The sequence below is a fragment of the Symsagittifera roscoffensis genome, chromosome 4 (assembly GCF_963678635.1).
Source record: "Symsagittifera roscoffensis chromosome 4, txSymRosc1.1, whole genome shotgun sequence".
Taxonomy (NCBI): Eukaryota; Metazoa; Xenacoelomorpha; order Acoela; family Convolutidae; genus Symsagittifera; species Symsagittifera roscoffensis.
The window spans coordinates 14,068,170-14,088,977 of record NC_087065.1 but is presented as its reverse complement, the minus strand read 5'-3'; the positions used below and the strand labels follow the sequence as shown (position 1 = coordinate 14,088,977).

Sequence of the window (20,808 nt, the reverse complement as noted above, 5' to 3'; positions counted from 1 at the left end):
GAACTTCCCAATCCAGGCTCATGCGCCAAGTCACTCCCTGAGAGAACCCCGTTTCTCCACCTCATCACTCTCATGTTCGGGCGGTCTAGTACTCCTCTTTCTCCATATGCTGCCATCAACAGGACTTCCGTGGGGCGGTCCCCACGGTTGTCGTGCCCCAAGATGTTGATCAGGGCGGTCAGCAACATGACCACCTCTGGCTCCTACAGAGCGAAGTCTCGTTCGATCAGCCGACGATAGATCGCATCTACCATCGGTCCCACATATGCCTCTGCCAGGTCCATCAATTCATCCAGGTTGAAATTGTCCATACTGTTCTTTCCAAGTTTGATTTGATTCGATTTGATAATTTGACTCAAGTGAGTAATTTAAATGATCAATCAGGATCTAGAAAAGAAATCACGAATGTCACACTTGTCAGTTTCACCTCAACATATATCGTTAAAATTTACTTAAAGACAATTCAGATAAAAAGATATTTATCCTAAAATGTATTAAAATCAATTGGTTTCTAAAATTTTGGAATTCGACCTAAGATTGGACAGTCCAAACTTTGGATCTATTCCCAAGATCGTCATTTAGTTGTTCATGGTCACTAACCCCTACTTACCCACGACCTTAATAACCTAACACATAACATAACATAACATAACATAACATACACACATACCACATTTTACATACTTAGTCTTTGGCCTAACACCCTCTCGCACATCACTCAGCCTATACTTAAGTAATATTTTTTATGTAGATATACTTGTATGTTCGTATCAGATAATATCACGTGTACAAGCGCGTACAATTCCCGAGGATGCAGTCTTCCTCTGTTTGGATCGTACACTGGAAGCGAGAGCTCCTTCACGTCCATTTCCACAAGGAAGTCCCTCAGCCTCGTCAAAGACAAGACTAGGTTTTCTGGGTCCACGTGCTGCTTCTCTGTCGCCCTCGTTACCAAGAAGCATAAGTACTTTCCCGGTATCTGCGACACCGCCGGAGGTAAGGCTGCTACGCCCCCTATCCCTGGTCTTTGCTTCCAAAGAAATTCCACGTTTTTGTATTCCCTCTTAAAATCTGCCGCTAGCGCCGTCCTAAAACTCATGTCTGCGGTGATCGCTATCGCACATGTTCTGTTTGTGAGTATGAAATCACTGTCTGTTAGTATTATGTTACTAGAATATTCATTTGGTAAATTAAAATATGACTCAACTACCCTGCCTATGTCTGGTTTCTTAGGTTCTTCGCCTGTTTCTGCTTCTAAGTCTCCTGTTTCTCTTGCTATTCTTAATTTTTTTAATATCAAGTTTTCAGTGTGGGTAAGTCCTACCCCCACTCCCCGGACAAAAATATCCATCGACGTCCCCGTCGATCGCATACCGGGTATCAAGTCAAGGTTAGAAGCCGGAATGAGTAGTCGTACTTCCTGGGCAGCCCAGGAAGGATCTTATCGTTCAGTCTTGATGTATTTCATGCTTTCACGATCTACGTCTTGAATCGTGACGCTGGTCTCCTCTGGATCCGAGGTTGTTTCATTCAGCCACTCTAAGACACGCAGGTTCGTCAGGTCTTGTTCATATGACTGCTGTCGCTCATCGTCGAATTCTACCTCGGTTTCGACCAGTCGTCAACCCACTCATCGTTGTGATCATCGTTGCGATCCATCATTAGATAATCCCCTTCTTCCATGTCTGCAGGTATACACCAGTCTTCTGTCGATGGATTGTGTGGCTTGATGTTCTCGTAGTGGGCGGCTCGGCCAGTACTCAGTTTATAAAAGCGTCCCTCTTGGTGCACCTCTGTAATCATGAAGGGTCCCCTCCACTTTTTTAGAAGCTTCTTTGTTCCTTTCGGTGGTATAACGTTCTGAAATACCCATACGTAGTCTCCCACCGAGTAAGCCTTTGCACCAGCTGCTTTCTTGTCGAATCTTTTCCTCTGCCTTGCCTGTGCCTGCTGAGTGTTTCGTCTACACAAATCGTTCAACTCCTGTTGGCGTTTGATCACGTCCCTCACGTAGACCTGTGGGGACGTTTTCTTTCCCTCATATTCTGGGTAGAAGAAGGTTAAGGGTAAAGGCTTTTCGTGTCCAGTTAGCATCATGTGTGGACTGACTCCAGTGGTGGAGTGTTGCGTGCTATTATATGCCCCCATCACCTGTGGAAGGTATCTGTCCCAATCGGTCATATACCTAGAACAATATACTCTTAGCATCGACACTAACGTCCTATTTTGTCTTTCCACTAAGCCATTCGTCTGAGGGTGGTATGTCGTGGAGTGAGCCTGAGCGACCTGTGAGCGTCTCATAAGCTCTTTGGTAAGCTCTCCTACGAAAGCTGTTCCATTGTCCGATTGAAACGTCATCGGACAACCATGTCTTGCTATCCATGTATTGATCAGGTGGTCGCATGTCCCTTCCGCCGAGGCAGTTATGCAGGGCACGGCCTCTGCATACTTCGTAAAATGATCTATCATGACCAGCACCTGATTGTAACCATTGTCTGTCATGCATATCTTTTGGTGATCTATTTGCACCACCTCGTTGAATTCAGACGACTCAATCGATTGTAAAGGAAATCGCAACTTCCTAGGATCCGTAACCTGTTGGCATGACAGACATGCTGTTACCCATTTCTCGCATGCCTTTTTCATCCCAGGCCACTCAAAGCGCTTCAGGATCCTCTGATATACTTTGTCGATCCCCTGATGGCCCATTTGATCATGTGACCTGAATAATAGTTCTGTCTGATAGAGTTGCGGTAATACTATCGCGTTATACTTGTACAGGACTCTGTCTTCCTCTCTTCTTTTGCAAGCCACAATTCCGTCCTTGTTCAAATATAACCTCCCTTCCTTCTGCATGAAGTATTGTCTCAGGATGCGATAACTATCCTCCTCGAGGTCCCCTTTATCCGGAGAACCATTCTCGATCCACCTTTTCAGGTTGCTTGTCATGCGATCATTTCTCTGCGCCCTTAGAAGGTCCGAGAATCTGTATCTCGCCTTCAAGTACGTCTTCATGACCCTCATCTGAATATTCAGCTCGTTGGGTTGATGTGTGTCTTCTTCCATCTTAACGCACCAAATCTTCGCCAACGGTTGTGTTTCTTGTTCAAACGGCAGAAGATCAGTCCTGACTACCGCTTTCTGCGGCAACAGGCTTATCGAGCGTTTCGATACCGCTATTGTCTCCAAGTCATCCGCTGCGTTGTCAAAGACTCTCTCGCTCGGTATAAGGTAGCGATCGCTGTCCGGATCCTGGTACACCTCTCTGTCCAGGTCTCTCGCCCGAGTTTCCACTAGTAGCGTGTGTATCGCCAGTTCTGACAGTTCTGATCCCGAGGTCGAATTCCTGTCTGAATAGGTGTTCATTCTTGAGCTTTCTGAATTATCATCCATCGAAGGTGTTGTGCTGGAGACTGCACGCTCCTCCAGATCATGTCTGTACTTTCTTCGCATCCATCTGAACTCCCCGGACAAAACCTTGTTCTCTAGGTCCTCTTTCTCACCTGGAATTTTCTCGTCTATCTCAGACTCCCCGGACAAATTTACTTGTCCCGGGTGTTGATCTTGTGATCGCTGGTTTTTCTCTTTATCCTTCTCCCCGGACAAATAGTCTTGCATCAGATTTTGTTCTACAACTTCACCCTCTTCATCCCAGTCCACAAAGGTGACGGTTTTCTTTTGCTTGCTGCTCTCCTGTTCTTTCTGTCCGTATGAACTACTGGTTAAAATTTCTTGGGGTATTGAGGATACTAGTTGCTGAACTATTGTCCTACAATCCCTCTCGTTATCTTCGTGCTGTCGTCTGGACGGCATGATCTTCACTTTCTCTCTGATTGTTAGCGATGCCACTGCTGCTGTCCACTCGGGGTCATCTCTGGTCACTTCTCTTTCTAACAATCCACCCAGCATCCGCATCACTTGTGGTGTGATTTGCACCGTTTTATCCAATAATGAGAGGCTGTTTATATTCATGCGAGAGAGTTCTTGCTGGACCAGGTTCGAGCGCAGCAGCAAATCCAACGGGACCGGGTCCTCCTTGGACAGGATCTTTATTTCGGCTGCTTTCTCTACAGGTAACTCTGGGTGCCCTGGAATTGGATGTCCAGACTTATCCAACCATCTCGTTAAGGGAAGCGCGTCATAAGTTTCTTTGTCCAGAAACGAGAATCCCTCCTTTATTTCCGCCTGATTGGCCTGCTTCTGCTCCAATCTTTCATAGAACTCAGTTTTCTTGCTGAGGCTGTCAGCATTCTGGTGTTTATCACGCATCCTATGTTCGATTATCATATGGTAGCCATCCAATCTTACTATCCATCTACCAATATAACTCTGATCCATCGAGTAGGTTTTCAACCAGGATAACGCTCTGTTGTCCACGCGTAACTTGAAGGGAGCGCTCCCCAAGTATGCACGGTACTTTTCCACGAAGGTGACTACTGCAAACATCTCTGCTTTTGGTGCGCCATATTTTATCTCTGTGTCACTCAAGACCTTGCTGCCGTATGCAATGGGACGGAGAACTGTTCTTCCGTTCCATTCTTGCTCTTGAAGCAAGATTCCTGAGATGGCCACCACCGATGCGTCTGTGTCGAGAACATACATGCCCTTTTCTGTAGGCATGCCCAGCACTGGCGCTTCGCACAGTTCCCGCTTTATGTTCTCGAAAGCAACTTGTGCCTCGTCGTTCCATTCGAACTTCTTCCCTTTGTTGCGCATCAGCTTCTGCATCGGATACACCTTGTCCGCATATCCTTTAATGAATTCTCGGTAGTAATTAGCAAACCCCAGGAAGCTCATGAGCTGTGTTTCCGTTCTGGGAGCCTTCCATGTCAACACTGCTTCCACTGCTTCCGGGTCCGGCGTCACACCATGCCTATCCACCATTCTTCCTAGGTACTTTATCGAATCCCTAAGGATTTCACATTTCGATGGTTTGCACTTTAATCCTGCTCTTTTCATGCATCCAAAGACCTCATCGAGCCTGTCAATGTGGTCTTCCAGGGTCGGTGTCGCTATGACCACGTCATCCACGTAACACATCACGAGATTCCCGTACTTCTTGGTCACTCTCGTCAAAGCCTGAGCCATCAGTCTTTGAAAAGTGGCCGTTGCATTGCACAAGCCGAAGGGCATCCTCTTCCACTGAAACAATCCCAATTCACACGCGAATCCGGTTTTCTCTCTGTCCTTCTTTCGCAGAGGGACCTGCCAGAAGGCAGAACCTAAGTCCAATGTGGTGAAGAACTTGGCATCACCAAGTTTAGATAGGCTCTCGTCTATTCGCGGTATCGGGTACGCATCTTTAATCGTTACCGCGTTCAGGTAACGAAAGTCGCAACAAAATCTAAGCTGCCCCCTTTCTTTTTCGCCATGACTACCCCGCAAGCCCACGGCAATTTCGAGGGTTCTATCATGTCGTATTCAAGCAACATTTCTATTTCCGCTCGACACGCTTCCGATTTATGTGGCGTCATTCGCCTTGCGCCTTCCCTATGGGGAACGGCGCCCTCTTCTAGTTCGATTTCGTGTTCGACGAAATTACAGCAACCGTAGTCCGCCTTATGTTTTGAAAATACCTCGGCGTTCCGATTTAGGAGGTCCCGCAATTTTTCGAAATCTCCCTCACCTATTTTTCCTTTTAAATGTTCTGTCTCTGGCAAAACCGGTTTGTCAGATTCTAGTTCGTATGACGAGGGGCGTTCCGGAAAATTCGAGCAGCTTGACAAGCCGTCGTCCGTTTCGGATTTCATTGAAAACAATTTATGAATAGATTTTAATTCATTGATTCTCTTTAAAATTTTATCTTTATTGGCATGATAAGGACAGTCTTCTATATTTCTTCAAGTTTTGTGTCTCCTCATAGTCGGTCCTCATTGGCAAAGCGTAGCCAAGCTTCTTTCCACGCTGGATTGAAACCGTGGTGTCCAGTGTGTTCAACAACACACTGACACACAGTCCGTTTCGCGTTACCGAGAAGCTCCGGCCTAAAATCACCGAACTCTGACTATTTGGATTCGGTACTAAGCAAACCTGTTTACTATCACGTAACGAATTTAAATTTCTCATTCTAAAAATTGCTACTACAGCTTCTCCTGGTTGTAATTTTACTTTTCTATCCAAAAAAAACTGGTACCTTATTTTCGTCTGTTATTATCCTATTAATTGGTCTCTTAACATACTTTCGGTCCGGGTTTCTAATCCGTATTAGACCGTTGTTCAAGTCAATCATCACGTCAAAATTCCTGACAAAATCTCTGCCCAAGATTGAATTGGTCGGCGTCATCCAGATTCTCTACCACCAGGAAGCTCATCCAAAGATCTCGTCCTCCCATGTGAAGGACCGTTATCGGTGTTCTTCGGCTACTTAGATGGCTCCTCAATTTGCGGCGGCCAGTCGGAGATTCGTAGGAATCAGATCTTCCCGCGTGAAGCCCATTCTTTCCCAAGTTTTCATCGGCATCACACTCACTACCGCTCCTGTGTCCAGAAGCCCTGTGACTCCGATTTTTGTTCCATTGGTGTCGAGCAGATGTGCTGTCACATCTGCTTCATATCCAATGTGTACCGCGTCTTGTTCCATCATGGCGTCATGGCCTATCCTGCGGAATTTGAGTTCCTCTTCACCCAAATAGATCTGCCCCATTTGGTCATCATCTGTTGTTATATAAGTCCTGGTGTAGACACTGATTCCATCCACGTTCAGCATTATTTGATACGGCCCGTAGACCTCCAGGTAGCGTCCATGAAGTTTCTTCATGCGAGGGCCACCCGTCGTTAGTAGTGCTCGCACAGCTCTCGAATCGGTGCGTGGCTCCACCTGCCTCAGATAATCTGCATATGTGTCCAAATGCATTAAAGTGAACTCTGATGGTTCACTCAGATTTCTTATTACCTGGTGTCCAGCCACTGAGATTATCGACTGTATCTTCTTTCCCTGCGTGCGGCGCCATGCCGAACCTCTTACCGGAGATCACTTTAAGTTTCATGTCTAAACTGCTTGGTGTTTTCGTCTCCTCGAACTCCGTTGCTTCGAAGGTATTCAGTTGCTCCTGGAGCTTTTCATTTTCCAGTTCAAGTTTCACTTTTTGTTCGATCTCTTTCCTCACCAATTCCTGTTGTACTCTATTTAGAGCATCCCTTGCGGCTGCCTTATAATCGATCTTGAAGTCCTCAGCCGCAGTTGCTGGTTCCGGCTCATGTGTCTCCCCTGTTACCGCTTGCATTTTCTTTGCCGCCAGCTCTTGAGGTTTGTCCTTTCTGCGTGCCTCCGCTTCACTCAAAAGTCGAGCCTTGCTGGCTTTCACTCCTGACAAAGCTTCTTCATGTCTTGGATGCTTGATGTCTGCCACTGCATCCCAGAATTGCGGACAATCTGATTTAAAATGACCTTCCAAGTTGCAAAAGAAACACCTCGGACCGAATTTCGCTATTACTCCTCTCATGAAATCCTCATGGTCCAATTCTGACGCATCTTCGTCCTCGAGGCTAAAGCCCATTGCTTTCATGCCTTGTTTGTAAGCTGGGCATGCTGACACATCATGGTCTGTTGAACTGCAATTAGCACAAGAGCGTCTCTTGTCCATATCATCCCTCGGTTTGTACCAATTGCTCCCTTGGTTTGCTGGTCCGTTGTTAAAATTTTCATAGTTGTTCTTGTAATACCCAGATCTCGAAGGAGGTTTCAACAAAAGATACTCCTTTGATTTGAGCCTTAACTCCTCCGATGTTGGCGCATTAGTTGATAGTGGTGTGTAATGCGTTGCTAGCATCGTACGAAGTTCATCATTTTTCACACCATCGATGAATTTTGAGGCTACGGCCAGGTTCATCCTTCGGTTTGACTCATCCGGTTGGCTGCGTCTTCTCAGCATTTCCAAATCATCGAGAAACTTGTCTATGGTTTCATCCTCTCGTTGACTCCGTTTCTCGAAGCGCATCATCGCCTGGTGCCCCTGCACCCCTGATCCGAACCGGTTTAACAAGATTTCGAAGATTTTCTCTGCAGTGTCACGTTGATACTGTTTCTTGGCCATTACACAGTTCAGGGCTGTCCCTTCTAAGTTGCTGGTGAGCGCGCTGCATTCCTGTCTCTCAGACAAGTTCCCTTCCTCGAAATGCAGCTTCATTACCTTTATCCAAGTATCAATACAGCCATCAGATTCGTCTTTGTAGCATCTTGGCTTCTTAAAGACTCTTCTGGACCTCTCACTGCGTTCATTGGTTCTAGATAACCTCGTCAGGAATGTCTCCAGAGACCTGTTCAGGGGTTCAAATGCCGTGGCCATTGCAGTAGCATCCCTTGAGTGTCCCGTTTGAGTGTCCTCACACCTCGTCGAAGGCTCTGTGTGCGGTGCATCCCTGCAATCCGAATCACCGTGAGTGTTTCCCGCTTGGCCCACATGACTCCTCCTCGGGCTTGCATGCCCCCTGCTGCCGGAATCACTTCTCCCAGTCGCATGTGTGCCTTGCGTTGGTCGTTCGTTAGAGGTTTGTCTGTTCCCCGTTGAACTTGCTCTGTTGTTCGGGCCCCATGCTCCATTACCCCTTGTGGCATAGCCTGATGAACTGCCCCTGCTTCTAGCGGATCCATACGTCTTCCTCTTTTGATGTTCATTGAAGTTCACCCTCGGTTCCCTGCTGGGACCTCCCGAATTCGGTTCTCCTTCTTTTGGTCCACTCTTGCTGCTTAGTAGCCCGTCCAACCTATCCATGATAGCCTGAGTTCGCCTCTCCATCATCGCATCTATCTTTGTGTCAAGAGTCCCAAGAGACTGCTCTTGCTGAATTCTTAACTTCTCCATGTCGGCTTTTAAGCGTAACTCCCTCTGTTCCGCCTCTCTTGTCATTCGCGACAAGTTCCTCGTCATGTGTTCATCCGTTCTCTCTTTCAAGCGTTTTTCGCTCCTGTCAACTTCTTGTCTGTTGCGGTTTATTTCTTCCCGCAGCCTTTCTCTCTCAATGTGAACTGCTCTTTCTAGTTCACTCATCCTTATTGACATTTGCTCGTTTTGTTCTCCTAAACTGTCCACTATGTTGTTTAAGGCTTCCTCTAGTGCTACCCCGTTTTCCACGAGTGGCGTCACTAGTGGTGGTGTAACCCTGTCGGTCCCAGGTAACTTCGTGCTTGTCGAGATCCGGGCCTTGACTCTCTGCTTCAACGTCTTTTCATTATTTATTTCAGGATCAATTAACGCGTTGCCGAGCCCTCTGGTACTATTTTCACCAGGTTGTGGCTCCGAACTTGCCCTAATCGCGAAGTCTTTTGACTGGCCTGGTGTGTTTGCCTCTTTGCTTATCGTTGTCACTACACCAAATTTGTCCATGGTTCCAGTCTCTCTTCCGACGTGTGCCTCACTCTCCTGGATCGAACTATTGAGGCTGACTTGAGATCCAAAGTCCCCTTGCTCCTCTTCATCTTCTTCCTCCTGGGAATCACCATCGTTTCCTGCTCCTCCTCCCATGCTGAATGGAAAGATGTTTCCGAAGGTGTTCTTCATTCTTTCTGAGAACGATGATGACGTTGTTTGTTTCTCAGTTCCACTTGCCATCATAGTGTTGTCTGTCGGAGATCTTCTCGTTGCCGCTACCTCAGTTGAGATGTCGGACAGTTCCGACATCTCTTCTCGATCCAATGTCCCGGTGGAAGTGGCAAAATCATGGCCTTGTTCTACAGGGGTAGATTCACTCGCCAGCCTTCTGCCTCTCCCTTCCAGTTCATTTACTTCCTGGTTTTCATTCATAGTATGGTCTGTATTGACCTCCACTTCTAACAATTCTCTTCGCTCTTCTGAGGTCTTCTGACTTCTCGTTTCAACCATTCTGCCTGAAACCGTCCCCCTTTTATCAGACCGGGATCGCTTGATCCAATCCACAAAAGGATCGGTCATTGTTTTTCTTTGCTTTTCAGGTATGAATTTCCTAGAGCTATTACCTCGTTTTGGTATCCTTGACTTGTCTAGACTTATTCTCTATTTGTCACTTCCCAATGCCTACTCTTGACTCAATTGCTAGAGACCTTATAGTTTTATTAACAATAATAATGACACAACACAATAAATTTCACCAGATTCTATTAAATAGTGACCACGAATCCCTGTATGTTGTCAGAGTACAGTTTGTATAAAATTTATTCACACTAACCGATTATCGGTCCAAAGATTTGGAAATTAGCAGAATATGATGTTATCAGTCAATTTAAAAGATAGTGTACTCACTACCCAAGCAAGTACAGTTTACGTTGATTTAAAATCAAAAACAAAAAATATATATTGACACAATATGAACGTATATAAAAAAAAACGTATGTGTCTTGTACTCTTAGTCGGTCGCAGTACAATAGTCGAACCTGTCTTTTAAAGAAAAAGCTTTCCCTGCTCAGTGCTGCACCAAACAGACAAAACTTTGAAGGCAGTAATTTTCTCAAGTGGGCGTCTATTGCACCCACCGAGTACTGTGTTACCTATCTGCCTTCGGACTGCCCGAGCTAGACCTACTAAAATCCTCAGGGCAGTCACTTTTCCCAAAAACGTATTATGTTTCAATCCACACCAATGAATCACGCTCTTTTTAATTTAGACTTAGTGTCGCGAATATCCGAGTTCGGACCTGTTTTGTATTAGTCTGGTTCTTCTTGAAAGGCAAGTTACCAGTGCAGTCCCTGATACCTAGCCTGTGTGCTAATAACCTAATACCTCTCACTTTTTAGTCTTTCTTTCGTCTACCTAAGTCCTTAATAAAATAATACCCCTCCGGATTGGCACAAATAGGACCCTTCCGGACTAATAGAATCTAGACTCCTCCGGATTTGGACCCCTCTGAGTTGGTTAATACAAGGCCCCTCCGGATTCGGAACCCTCCGAATTAGCAACTATAAAACCCCTCCGGATTCGGATCCCTCCTAACTTGAAAAATCTTTGACCCCTCCGGATTGGGAGCCCTCCGATTTTGTAAAAGTAGCTTTTCGGAGATTTCTTTCTTTCAAACTATACCCCTACGGATACGTTTCCGATGCAATTATGCTCTTTCAATTAACTGGGAAGGGTATGTATTACCTTCCTAGACCCTTCCGGATTGAGGTTAAGCCTCCTATTTGACAATTCACACTAACGGTGAAGGGTCTTATCGCTGGCCTAACTTCGGCTCGATTAAGCTTTTGCTGTGCCTTTAGCCCTCCCTTTTCGTCTAGAATGGCCTAAAGTTACTTTATTCAACCGCTATTACCTTCTGGTAGGGGTATAAGGGCTTTTCTAAAACAATTTTGTAAAACGTGAAGGCTGTACCCTTCCAAATTGAGGAATTTGCTAAAAACAATCTCAAAAAATTTTCACGCTTATTTTTCCGAAAAATTTCTAACCCTATCAGTAAGCTCAGCTAATTTCTGATCTATTGGTACCAAGATCAACTCGATATGCTCAGTGGTTCCAAAGTTATTAACCAAAACGTCTTTTTTCCAAACTCAAAAATTTTCTCTCTTATAGGTTCCGCCTAACTTTTTCCGCAAATCTGGTCCTTTCGACCTAAAAATTATTGATCCGAGCTCAGAAGGCCTATACTCTTCTAGTTCAATGCAAAAGACCCGATCTGAAACGCTTTTGTAAAAAAAAATTTGCGAAAAACTATGCTACCTGGACCCCTCCGGATTGATGAATCCACCAAATCAAACACGTTAAGTTCGATTTCTCTGCAACCCGGAAGGCTTTCGGGTGGCGGGCTTTAAACCTTGTAGATTCACTAGTGGACGTTGTCCGAACAACTATTTTTGCTGTTGTAACTCAAAAATTTCAAAAAATTTTCTGAATTTATAGTGTTTCGTTTTCTCAAAAATCACGAAATCTCGATTTTCGGTACCAAAATAGTTCCAACCACTCCCGAATTTAACTTAACCGGTTCTATCTATTACGGTAGTGCAGTTACGATGTAACACACTAACTTAGCGCTTTTTTCCGTTTCAAAAAATATCGATATCTCAAAAATCGCGACTTGTGGGGGGATCAAAATATCGCTATTTTGACCCTAAAAACCGGTCTGTTTTCGTTGTTTTTGACTGAAAAACGATATAAGACTATTAATATAGGCTATATAATTAATAATATTAGTAATACTATACCCCTCCGGGTTTGTTTAATATCCGAATTAAGGTGCTTAACCCGGAAATTCGCAGTTCGGTGAAGGGTCACTACAGTGCAGAGCTGTCGAGCCCCCACAAATTACTATCTTAATTTTTTGTAGCAAAAGGGATACAAAACTTGTTAACGATACCCAACAGTCGATTGTTGTTGTCGTTGAGCCTCTTCTTGCTGCTCCTTGTACTGCTTGCCGGATCAGTCTTCTCCCAGGACCCTTCCGAATTGAGCGCAAATCAGCTGACCCCTCCGGATTGAGCGCAATTTATCATTAACATGCTTAAATGCTCAAATAACCCTGCAGTACAAGCGTCACAAATGGATTACAAAACTGATCGTAACAATCCTGACTGATATAAATGCCTGTAACAACAATATATCTATCAACAACAAACGGGGGGTCGGATCACATCTTGTCTGGGGGGATGATTTCTACTGATTTTTTACTTTTTTTCTTACTGTTTTTGGTTTTTTCGGTCATTTTTTCATGTTTTTTGTTTTTCTTGGGTACTATACTATTTTTGTTTGGTTTTAGATATCTTTAAGTGTTTTTGGTCACCAACCTCTCAGGGAACGAGGGAATGGCCAATCCCCCCACCCCTCCTGGTTCGTGAATTTTCGGTCTTAACTAAGTTAAAAAACTATTCACGGTAATCCGGAAGGCTTCCGCGTTCCGAACTACCCTTCCGCCCCGACGGTTTAGGCCTATTACGGGCGTTAATGTGAGCATCCGCTCGGCGCGGAGTGCTCGTTAACGGTTCTGCCGGTCATGATGTTAAAAAAGAATAACACCCAGGAGCGCCATAAAAACATACATGTAACATTCGCCCGGAAGATACATATCGACGGAAAACAAAACTAAGTCTTAAGACGACTGGCCAACTTCTAAACAGAGCTTTGCATGCTTTTCACCGTCTCTACCAAGCCAGTACTTTTCGGTGGTCTTTTCTAACATCGGGTCGACAAAAACGTTACTGCCTTCGGCTTCGGTCAAAACACCCAAATTAACTAGATTACATGCAGAAATAGTGAGCTCATGGCTGGGTCTCAGTATCCCCAGACCACGAGGTCACTCCTAACAACAGGGCTACTACTTATTATATTACTATTGTTTTTGTTCAGTAGATAAAAATCATCATCTCCATCGAAGATGGATCAACCCTTTCCCCCAACTCCTAGCTTCTCATCCTTATCAAAATTAATCTGGATATTAATTAAATTCAAGTCAGGACATGACAGGAAGCTAAAAGTTTGTACGAGTCAATAAAAGTTTGAGTCCCGAGACCCAAACTCACAACCAAATTAAATTTCTAGCGATCAGTCGGTTCATTTTAATGTCTTATTTTTAATTTCGCTTTTAATCGCCAAAATGTTTGACCTCGAAACTTTCCGAAATCTGAACGACGAATTGAAATACGAGCTGTATAAAGACTTAGTCGAAAATGTTACTTATTTTAAACGAATTATCGAAAACTTAACTGTATCAACGAAAGAGGAAGAAAGAGGAAACAAATTTTTTGATCTAGAAAATTTTAAAAACACGGGCAATTCGAAAATTACAGAAAACAAATTTGAAAACGAATGGAGCAAGATTGGAACTCGGAGCAGAAATCAGAACAAACGAAGCGAAAATAACCAAGAAAGCAAGAATAACCAAGAAATCAAAATACAAGCAACCAATATTCAAGAAGAAAAATTCGACCAGCAACGAAAACATTTATTTTTACCACGAGAAGGAGAATATTCTGGCCTATTACTGGGAGACTCAATTGTTAACAGAATCAATGGGGAACAAATATCGGAAAATGTGTTGGCGAGAGGATTTGGTGGGCACAAAATTTCTGCATTGCTGGAACGCGTGAGAAACAGTAAATCGCGACATTTTAAACATGTAACTACGCTAATTGGAATAAATGACTGCCTCTCAAGTGATTTCGACGCGAAGGAAGCCGTGAGTAGCTTAGAAAAACTAATTTATCTCATAAATCATAAATTCTCCCCAGAAACAATTTCACTATGTACTGTAACTCCCTTAGGCGCTTTTAGAAAAGATTTTAATCCAAATGTACAGAAGCTAAACAAGCAAATTCTTAATTTAGTACGGAATGTAAAAGACTTGGGCGAAGTAAAATTGGATATTTTAGACATAAACAAAATTTTTAGCCAAAATACAGATGCTCTTAGCTCGGATGGTTTGCATCCTTCTGATGGGGGTGTTGAAATTTTGGTGCAAAGTTTTAGAGATTCTTTTAGGGGTTCTGATATTAATGCAAACACATGTGAGATTACAACCCGCCCCAGAATGAAGCAAACCCAACAATCATCAAATTTAGATCCAAAAACGGCAGAAATGTTACAATTTTTCCAAAACGGTGCAAAATTTTTTAGGAAATACTAGTTTCGCATTTTTTCTTGGTGCAAACTTTGGCGATTATTTAATTTATTTAACCTATTATGCTGAATATTAAATTCTGGTTGTTTTGTGCAATTTTTCTAATTTCCAAGGCTCAGATGGAAACTAAAGAAAAAACTATTGTTTACTGGGGCTATCTAAGCTGCCAGCAAAAGATATTATCAACGAAATGTGGGATAAATGAGCGGAGAGCTACCACACTGACTCATCTTTTCCTTTTCGCGTTGTTACTGACCCAAAGTGGGGATGTTGAAAAAAACCCTGGTCCTATCGAAACCATTGAAACAGTCTACGGTATCTGCTCAAAAAATTGTGCAAATCTTAAATTTGTTCATTTGAATTTTCAAAGTATTATTAGAAAACGGATGCAATTGAAAAAATTTCTTGATGATATGGGCGAAAACACAATTATAGGAATTTCCGAAACGTGGCTTAAAAAAGAAGATAGTGACAATTTATGGAATTTCCAACCTAGAACGCATGCGATGTTCAGATATGATAGGCAATCAACGGTAAAAAAGAAAGGCGGTGGCGTTTTGTTATATATACCAGTCAAATTGGCTCCGAAATTGAGGCCTGATCTAAATTTATTTGATAAAGAAAAATATGAGTCAGTGTGGGTTGAGTGCAAATCTACATTTAACATTTCGAGTAAAGAAAAAATGTTAGTTAATTTGTGTTATAACCCAAGCAGATCAAACTTTATTGATTTTTTGGAACAATTAACGCTTAACATAGATAATGCTTTTTCAGTTTCTAATAAAATTACGCTTTTGGGTGATTATAACATAAATTATCTGGATAGCAAAGAAAAAGAAAATTTAGATTCTATAATTATTCCATATGGATTGAAGGTTTTTTGTCCAAACGATGAGACCAGAATTAGTTCCTCAACAAAAACTCATATCGACTACATAATCAGTGACTATGAAACAAACGGCATTGAGTTTTGTTTTGATACACCTTATAAAACCGACCATTTTGCTTCATTTATTTTGACGGATATAAAATGCGGCAAAATTTTACCGAGGATAATTACGACTTTCAATAAGAAAAATTATCAGAAAAATGAATTTTGCAATTCACTCTCCGCTCTTCCTTGGTATCTCTTATATCAATGTACAGACGCACAAAACATGTTCTCGACGATGATTTATTTAATTTCTTGTGCTCTACAGCAACATGCTCCTATCGAAAAAAAATTTGTTCGTAATTTTAAACCAAAAAACGTGTTGAAAACGGAATGGTTCGATTCAGAATGTCAGCAATTGTTGACTAAGAAACAGAATTCACTCAGATCATATCGCAGTCAAAGCACAAGCGATAATTGGTCAAAGTACCAGTTTTTACGTAATCAAATGAGCAAATTGATTAGAAGTAAACAATTCGATCATTCAAAAAATTGTTTTTCACTTCTCAGCACTATCCAACAAAAATGGAAATATATTAACCAAGTTAGAGGTACATGTTCTGGCAACCATCGAATTACAGTTCTACGAAATTCCTTCAGTGAAATGATAACCCAAGACAAAAAAATTGCCAATCATTTAAATTATATTTTTTCAAACTTAGGCGAATTTTTCGGCGCTAAAAAGCCTCCGAATTACAACAAATCTGCCTCTGAATCTGCATCTTTTCATTTTCAACACATTACAGTGAAGCAATGCTTTGATATAGTTCGAAAAATCAATGTTGGAAAACCTCTCGGACCTTGTACCGTACCTGCTTGGGCAATCATTGACGGTCAATCAGTTATAGTTCCACATTTAACTTTTGTCATAAATACTTGCTTAGATGAGAACATTTTCCCGATCGAACTGAAAAAAGCAAACGTAACCCCTTTGTTCAAAAAAGATGACCCAATGGATGCAAAAAATTATCGGCCAATATCAATAACTAGTGCTTTTTCTAAAATTTTTGAAAAAATTTTACATGCCCAAATAACAGAACATCTTGACAAATTTCAAATAATGACACCATTTCAATTCGGATTTCGCAAAAACATTTCAACACAAGATGCTCTTGTTTATGTGACAAAAAGTATTCGAAATCAAATAGATTCAAAAAAAATCGTACATGCAGCTTTATTAGATCTGTCCAAGGCTTTTGATTCTATTTCGCATGAAGTTTTAATTGAAAAAATGCTTTCTCTCGGTTTTTCAAATGGAGCAAATGCTTTAATTGCTAGCTTCCTAAACAAACGTATTCAAAGAGTAAACGTCAATGGAATTTTTTCAGACTGGATTGAAATAAAACGAGGTGTCCCACAAGGAACGGTACTTGGTCCGTTGTTGTTCAATATTTATGTTAATGACATACAAGAGCGATTATATGAGGGTTGTACTTTAGTTCAATATGCTGACGACTGTATGGTTTTTTCCTCTTCTATAATTTCTGAGGATGCTTTGAATCGATTGCAAAAATCACTCAATAATCTAACGGAATTTTTTGCAGAGAACCAATTGAATCTGAATGCATCTAAATCGGAATTTATAACATTTTGTCAAAAAAATGATAGCAAAAATGTGGATACTGATAAACTAGTAATTAGTGGGCATTATGTAGCCAAAAAATCAGAATGCAAATATTTAGGCATAATTCTTGATTCAAGTTTATCTTTTCATGCTCAAATCAAAACAATTCTCCAAAAAATGGCCCAAGGGATTAAAACTATTGATACAATTGGACAACAACTGCCGACATTATCATTAGTTGCCTTGCTTCATTGTCTTGTTTTATCACATTTAGATTATTCAGCAATTTTTTTACAACAAATTAATGCTACTTTGATGCTATCTCTGGAGAAACAGTTGAACTGGGCGCTAAAAAGAACATATTTCAGATCGAATTTTAAATCTTCTTCCCTTCTTCGCATTAGCAAATCGTTCATTGGAATCGAGAAAAGAATTGAGTTAAAGTGTATAACATACTTATACCAATATCTTACAAACAAAAAGAAGGCTTTTGAAAACACACTGAGACTACCGACTGCCAATTATAGGCTCAACGAAAGAACGAAACAAATTATTTTTGACAAACATTGTTCGACTGCTTCTCTACAAAAATCATTTTTTCATTTGACTTCTAAAAAATGGAATTCAGTGCCCATAATTTTGCGCAATTTAGAAAAATCGAAAACAGAATTCAAGAAAAAATTGAAAGAATTTTACGTGAGTGAATTGAGAAACAATCCTATATGTACTAATACAAATACGTGGCGTGATTACCGTTTTTGCTAGTTCTATATTTTTTAATTCAGTTTAATTTTTCACACATTGCTTGAAAGAGAAACTATATATACTCTGCATATACGTTGTATAATTGGACTATCTGTAAAATTGTTTGTAAAGTTTTATTACCAGCTTGTTCCTAATTCTTAAATCTTTAATTTTCTATAGTATCCGAAACTTCATATACTTTAATCAACCAATTTCCGAACTGTAACCGATTTTGTTTTTTTTTTGTTTTGTTTATTGCTTGTTTTCTGATGTTTTGTTTTTGTTTGATGTAACCAATGAATTTATAACCAATTTTATTATTTACACTTTGCTACACTGATGCCTCGGCTTTTTATTGTATAGTAATTCAAGTGTTCTTTCTTCTTCTTCTTCTGAATCAAGCTTGTTAATCTTGATTTCTTCCTAATCCGGAAGGCTGGTTTCTTACCCTTCACCGTTGTTCGCAACGGCCTTGCAACTATTGTAGCAGCACAATAGTTGCAACTCGGAACGTTCTCTGCTATTCCTGCAATCTGCTGCTGTTTTTCAATCACGATTATCGTTGTTCTCGTCAGCGCAACTAATGTTGTTGTGTTTTCTCTCTCGTTTTTTGTCAAAATGGCCGTTTCTGACGTTTCTCAGAAATATGACGTCATAATTCGAAATTTTAAATTTTAAAATACTAGAATATTCCAGCCCTCACCGTTTGGCCAAACGTTCCAATAACGCTCTTAGTTCTTAAAAACCACCAATCCGGAAGGCTTACTGCTAAAGTTTCGAATTCTGAAGAGATTGCATTTTTCACATTCTGGTCGAATGTCACATTTCTTTGGTTTCCTTATTGCCTGAATGGTTTCGGCTCATGTTTTATCGGCTTAGTTACTTTCTTTTTTGTCACTTGAAAGGCAATTTTGATCGAATTTTTTTTGATATTTTAAATAGTTTGTGTTGAGATTTCAAGTTTTAATGCTCAAATGTTTTTAGTGAGCTTCGCGTCTGTGTAAAATTTAAGCCAAGGTGTGCAACTATTTTTTTTTAAGTTGACTTGTCTAGTTTGATTTGTTAGGCCTCATTTCAGTTGGGTGGTATCTTTTTTTTCGAACGTGTAGATTGAGTTTTAGAGTAAAATGCGATGACTTCCGTTCGCGAAAAAATACAGCAACAAAGAAAGGAGCTAAATAAACAAATATTCAAAAGCTATAAAACATATCAAGGTGCGGAAAATCTTGTTCGTGCATGCGATTCTAAGGAGCTAAGAGAAAAGGCAGTGCTCGAGCTCAGCTATATTCAGTCGCAATGGGCAACTTTGAGAGAGAAGCTGCACGAATTGAACAGCAACATCGAAAGTTACCAGAACCAAGAAGGGAATCAAATGACGTTCACTATGTTGGCCGTAGGACTGAAAGAGTCTGTAGCATTTGACAGTTCGACTAGAATGAGATTCGAGGAGCTGATAATGGAACATTATGGAGAGAATCCAAAAGATTTCGAAAAGGAGTTGGATGAGTATTTCGCATTGAGAACACAAACATTAAATCCACCACGTACAGAGAGTGGATTAAAAGTTCTGAAAGAATACTTCAATCATTTGTTTTACATTGAGTGTCGTTTTTTCAAATCCGAATTCAGAAGCAACGGAATACATTTCAGCTGGTTTGATTGCCTTGCTGGCACTTTACACACCCAGTTTTCTATCGACTTTGAGAAGGCAGCAGTTTTGTTCAATATGGGAGCGCTGCATTCTCAAATTGCGACAAAACAAGATCGAAGTACATTTGATGGAGCTGAAGAGGCTCTGAAACATTTCCAAATGGCGGCGGGGGTGTTCAAGTACCTTGGAAAGTTCTTCATCAATACGCCGTGTCCAGATCTTTCCGAGAAGTGTCAGGAAGTTTTGGAGTTATTGATGCTAGCACAGGCACAGGAATGTCTATTTGAGAGAATTGCTTTGAATGAAAGCGAGGAGAATTCAAATAACGGGAAGCTTCTGGAATACCTAATGAGCGTCGTCCATGGCTATCAGAAGCTGGAGGCACTTATGAAGTTAAATACTGATGTTCCACAAGCATGGTCACTCTTGGTTTCTGCAAAATACAGCCACTATACAGCACTAGCACATTTTTACGCTTCAAAAGTTGCTTTGTCCATGCAATTCTTTCCGGATGAGATTTACGATCAATACATAGAAACAGAGACAAAGGCTAAGAATGTTGCCCGAGCATACATTGATATAAGTCTGGAGAAACATAACGATGCCACGCGAAAAATTAAATCGAACAGGCATTTGAAGCATATTGACTCCTTGGTTGAAATCTTGCAACATACAAAAGAACGCTCTGAGAAATTAGAGGAAACGCTTCCGGATAAAAATGACGATCTAAGTATCGAGTTCCTTGACATAAACCCGATCATTGTCAACGGTTCAAAAGCGGTGACTGAAATTGAGCCAGATTTTGAAAGCGATGACTGCGATGACTTTTTCGCGAGGTTGGGACCTCCGAATATTTTCAATGCTAAAAATGTCTGGACGATGACGGCGAAAACAGTCCTCGAACGAGCTTCAAATAGCGTAAGTTTTGGATTCACTGTTCGTGGAAATGTACCCGTGATGGTAGAAAAAGTTGACTCGGGAGGCATCGCGGAGAAAGCGGGGCTCAGAGGTGGAGAAATACTGGTGAAGATAAATGATATAGACGTGAAATGGGCTCTGCATAAAGAAGTGGTGGCTTTGATCAAGTCAGCCCAAAATTCAGTCACTTTGTATACAGTTTCATTAGTCTCAGAGGAATCGAAGTTCATGACGCTTTAATTATTCACTATTAAAACTATCGCGTCGCAAATATCATTTGGTAGAAATCCTATTTTTAATAGCAATTCCGACAAATTTCTACGAGTATGCGCTTCTTAATTTTTGTAGAATATCTTTTACTAAACATATCATTGATCAAGTAGTGCTAGTTTTTCCTCCAATTATTTAGTAGTTTCATAGAAGTAATTTGTAAGCGTCCTGCAAAATTTGAAGTATTTTAGTTTTTTTTTTACCAAAGAAGGCTAG

The 20,808-nt window shown here is 41.4% G+C and overlaps 2 protein-coding genes across 2 annotated transcripts in view; one reads left to right on the top strand and one right to left on the bottom strand.

Moving 5' to 3' along the window:
• The window catches only part of LOC134844200 (YTH domain-containing protein 1-like), a 177,958-nt gene that overhangs the window by 134,574 nt on the left and 22,576 nt on the right, over positions 1 to 20,808 (bottom strand). The window lies entirely within an intron of this gene.
• On the top strand, positions 18,852 to 20,757 carry LOC134843811 (rhophilin-2-like). Its single transcript, XM_063860097.1, has one exon. The coding sequence runs from the start codon at positions 18,886 to 18,888 to the stop codon at positions 20,560 to 20,562; it is 1,677 nt and encodes a 558-aa protein (XP_063716167.1). The 5' UTR covers positions 18,852 to 18,885; the 3' UTR covers positions 20,563 to 20,757.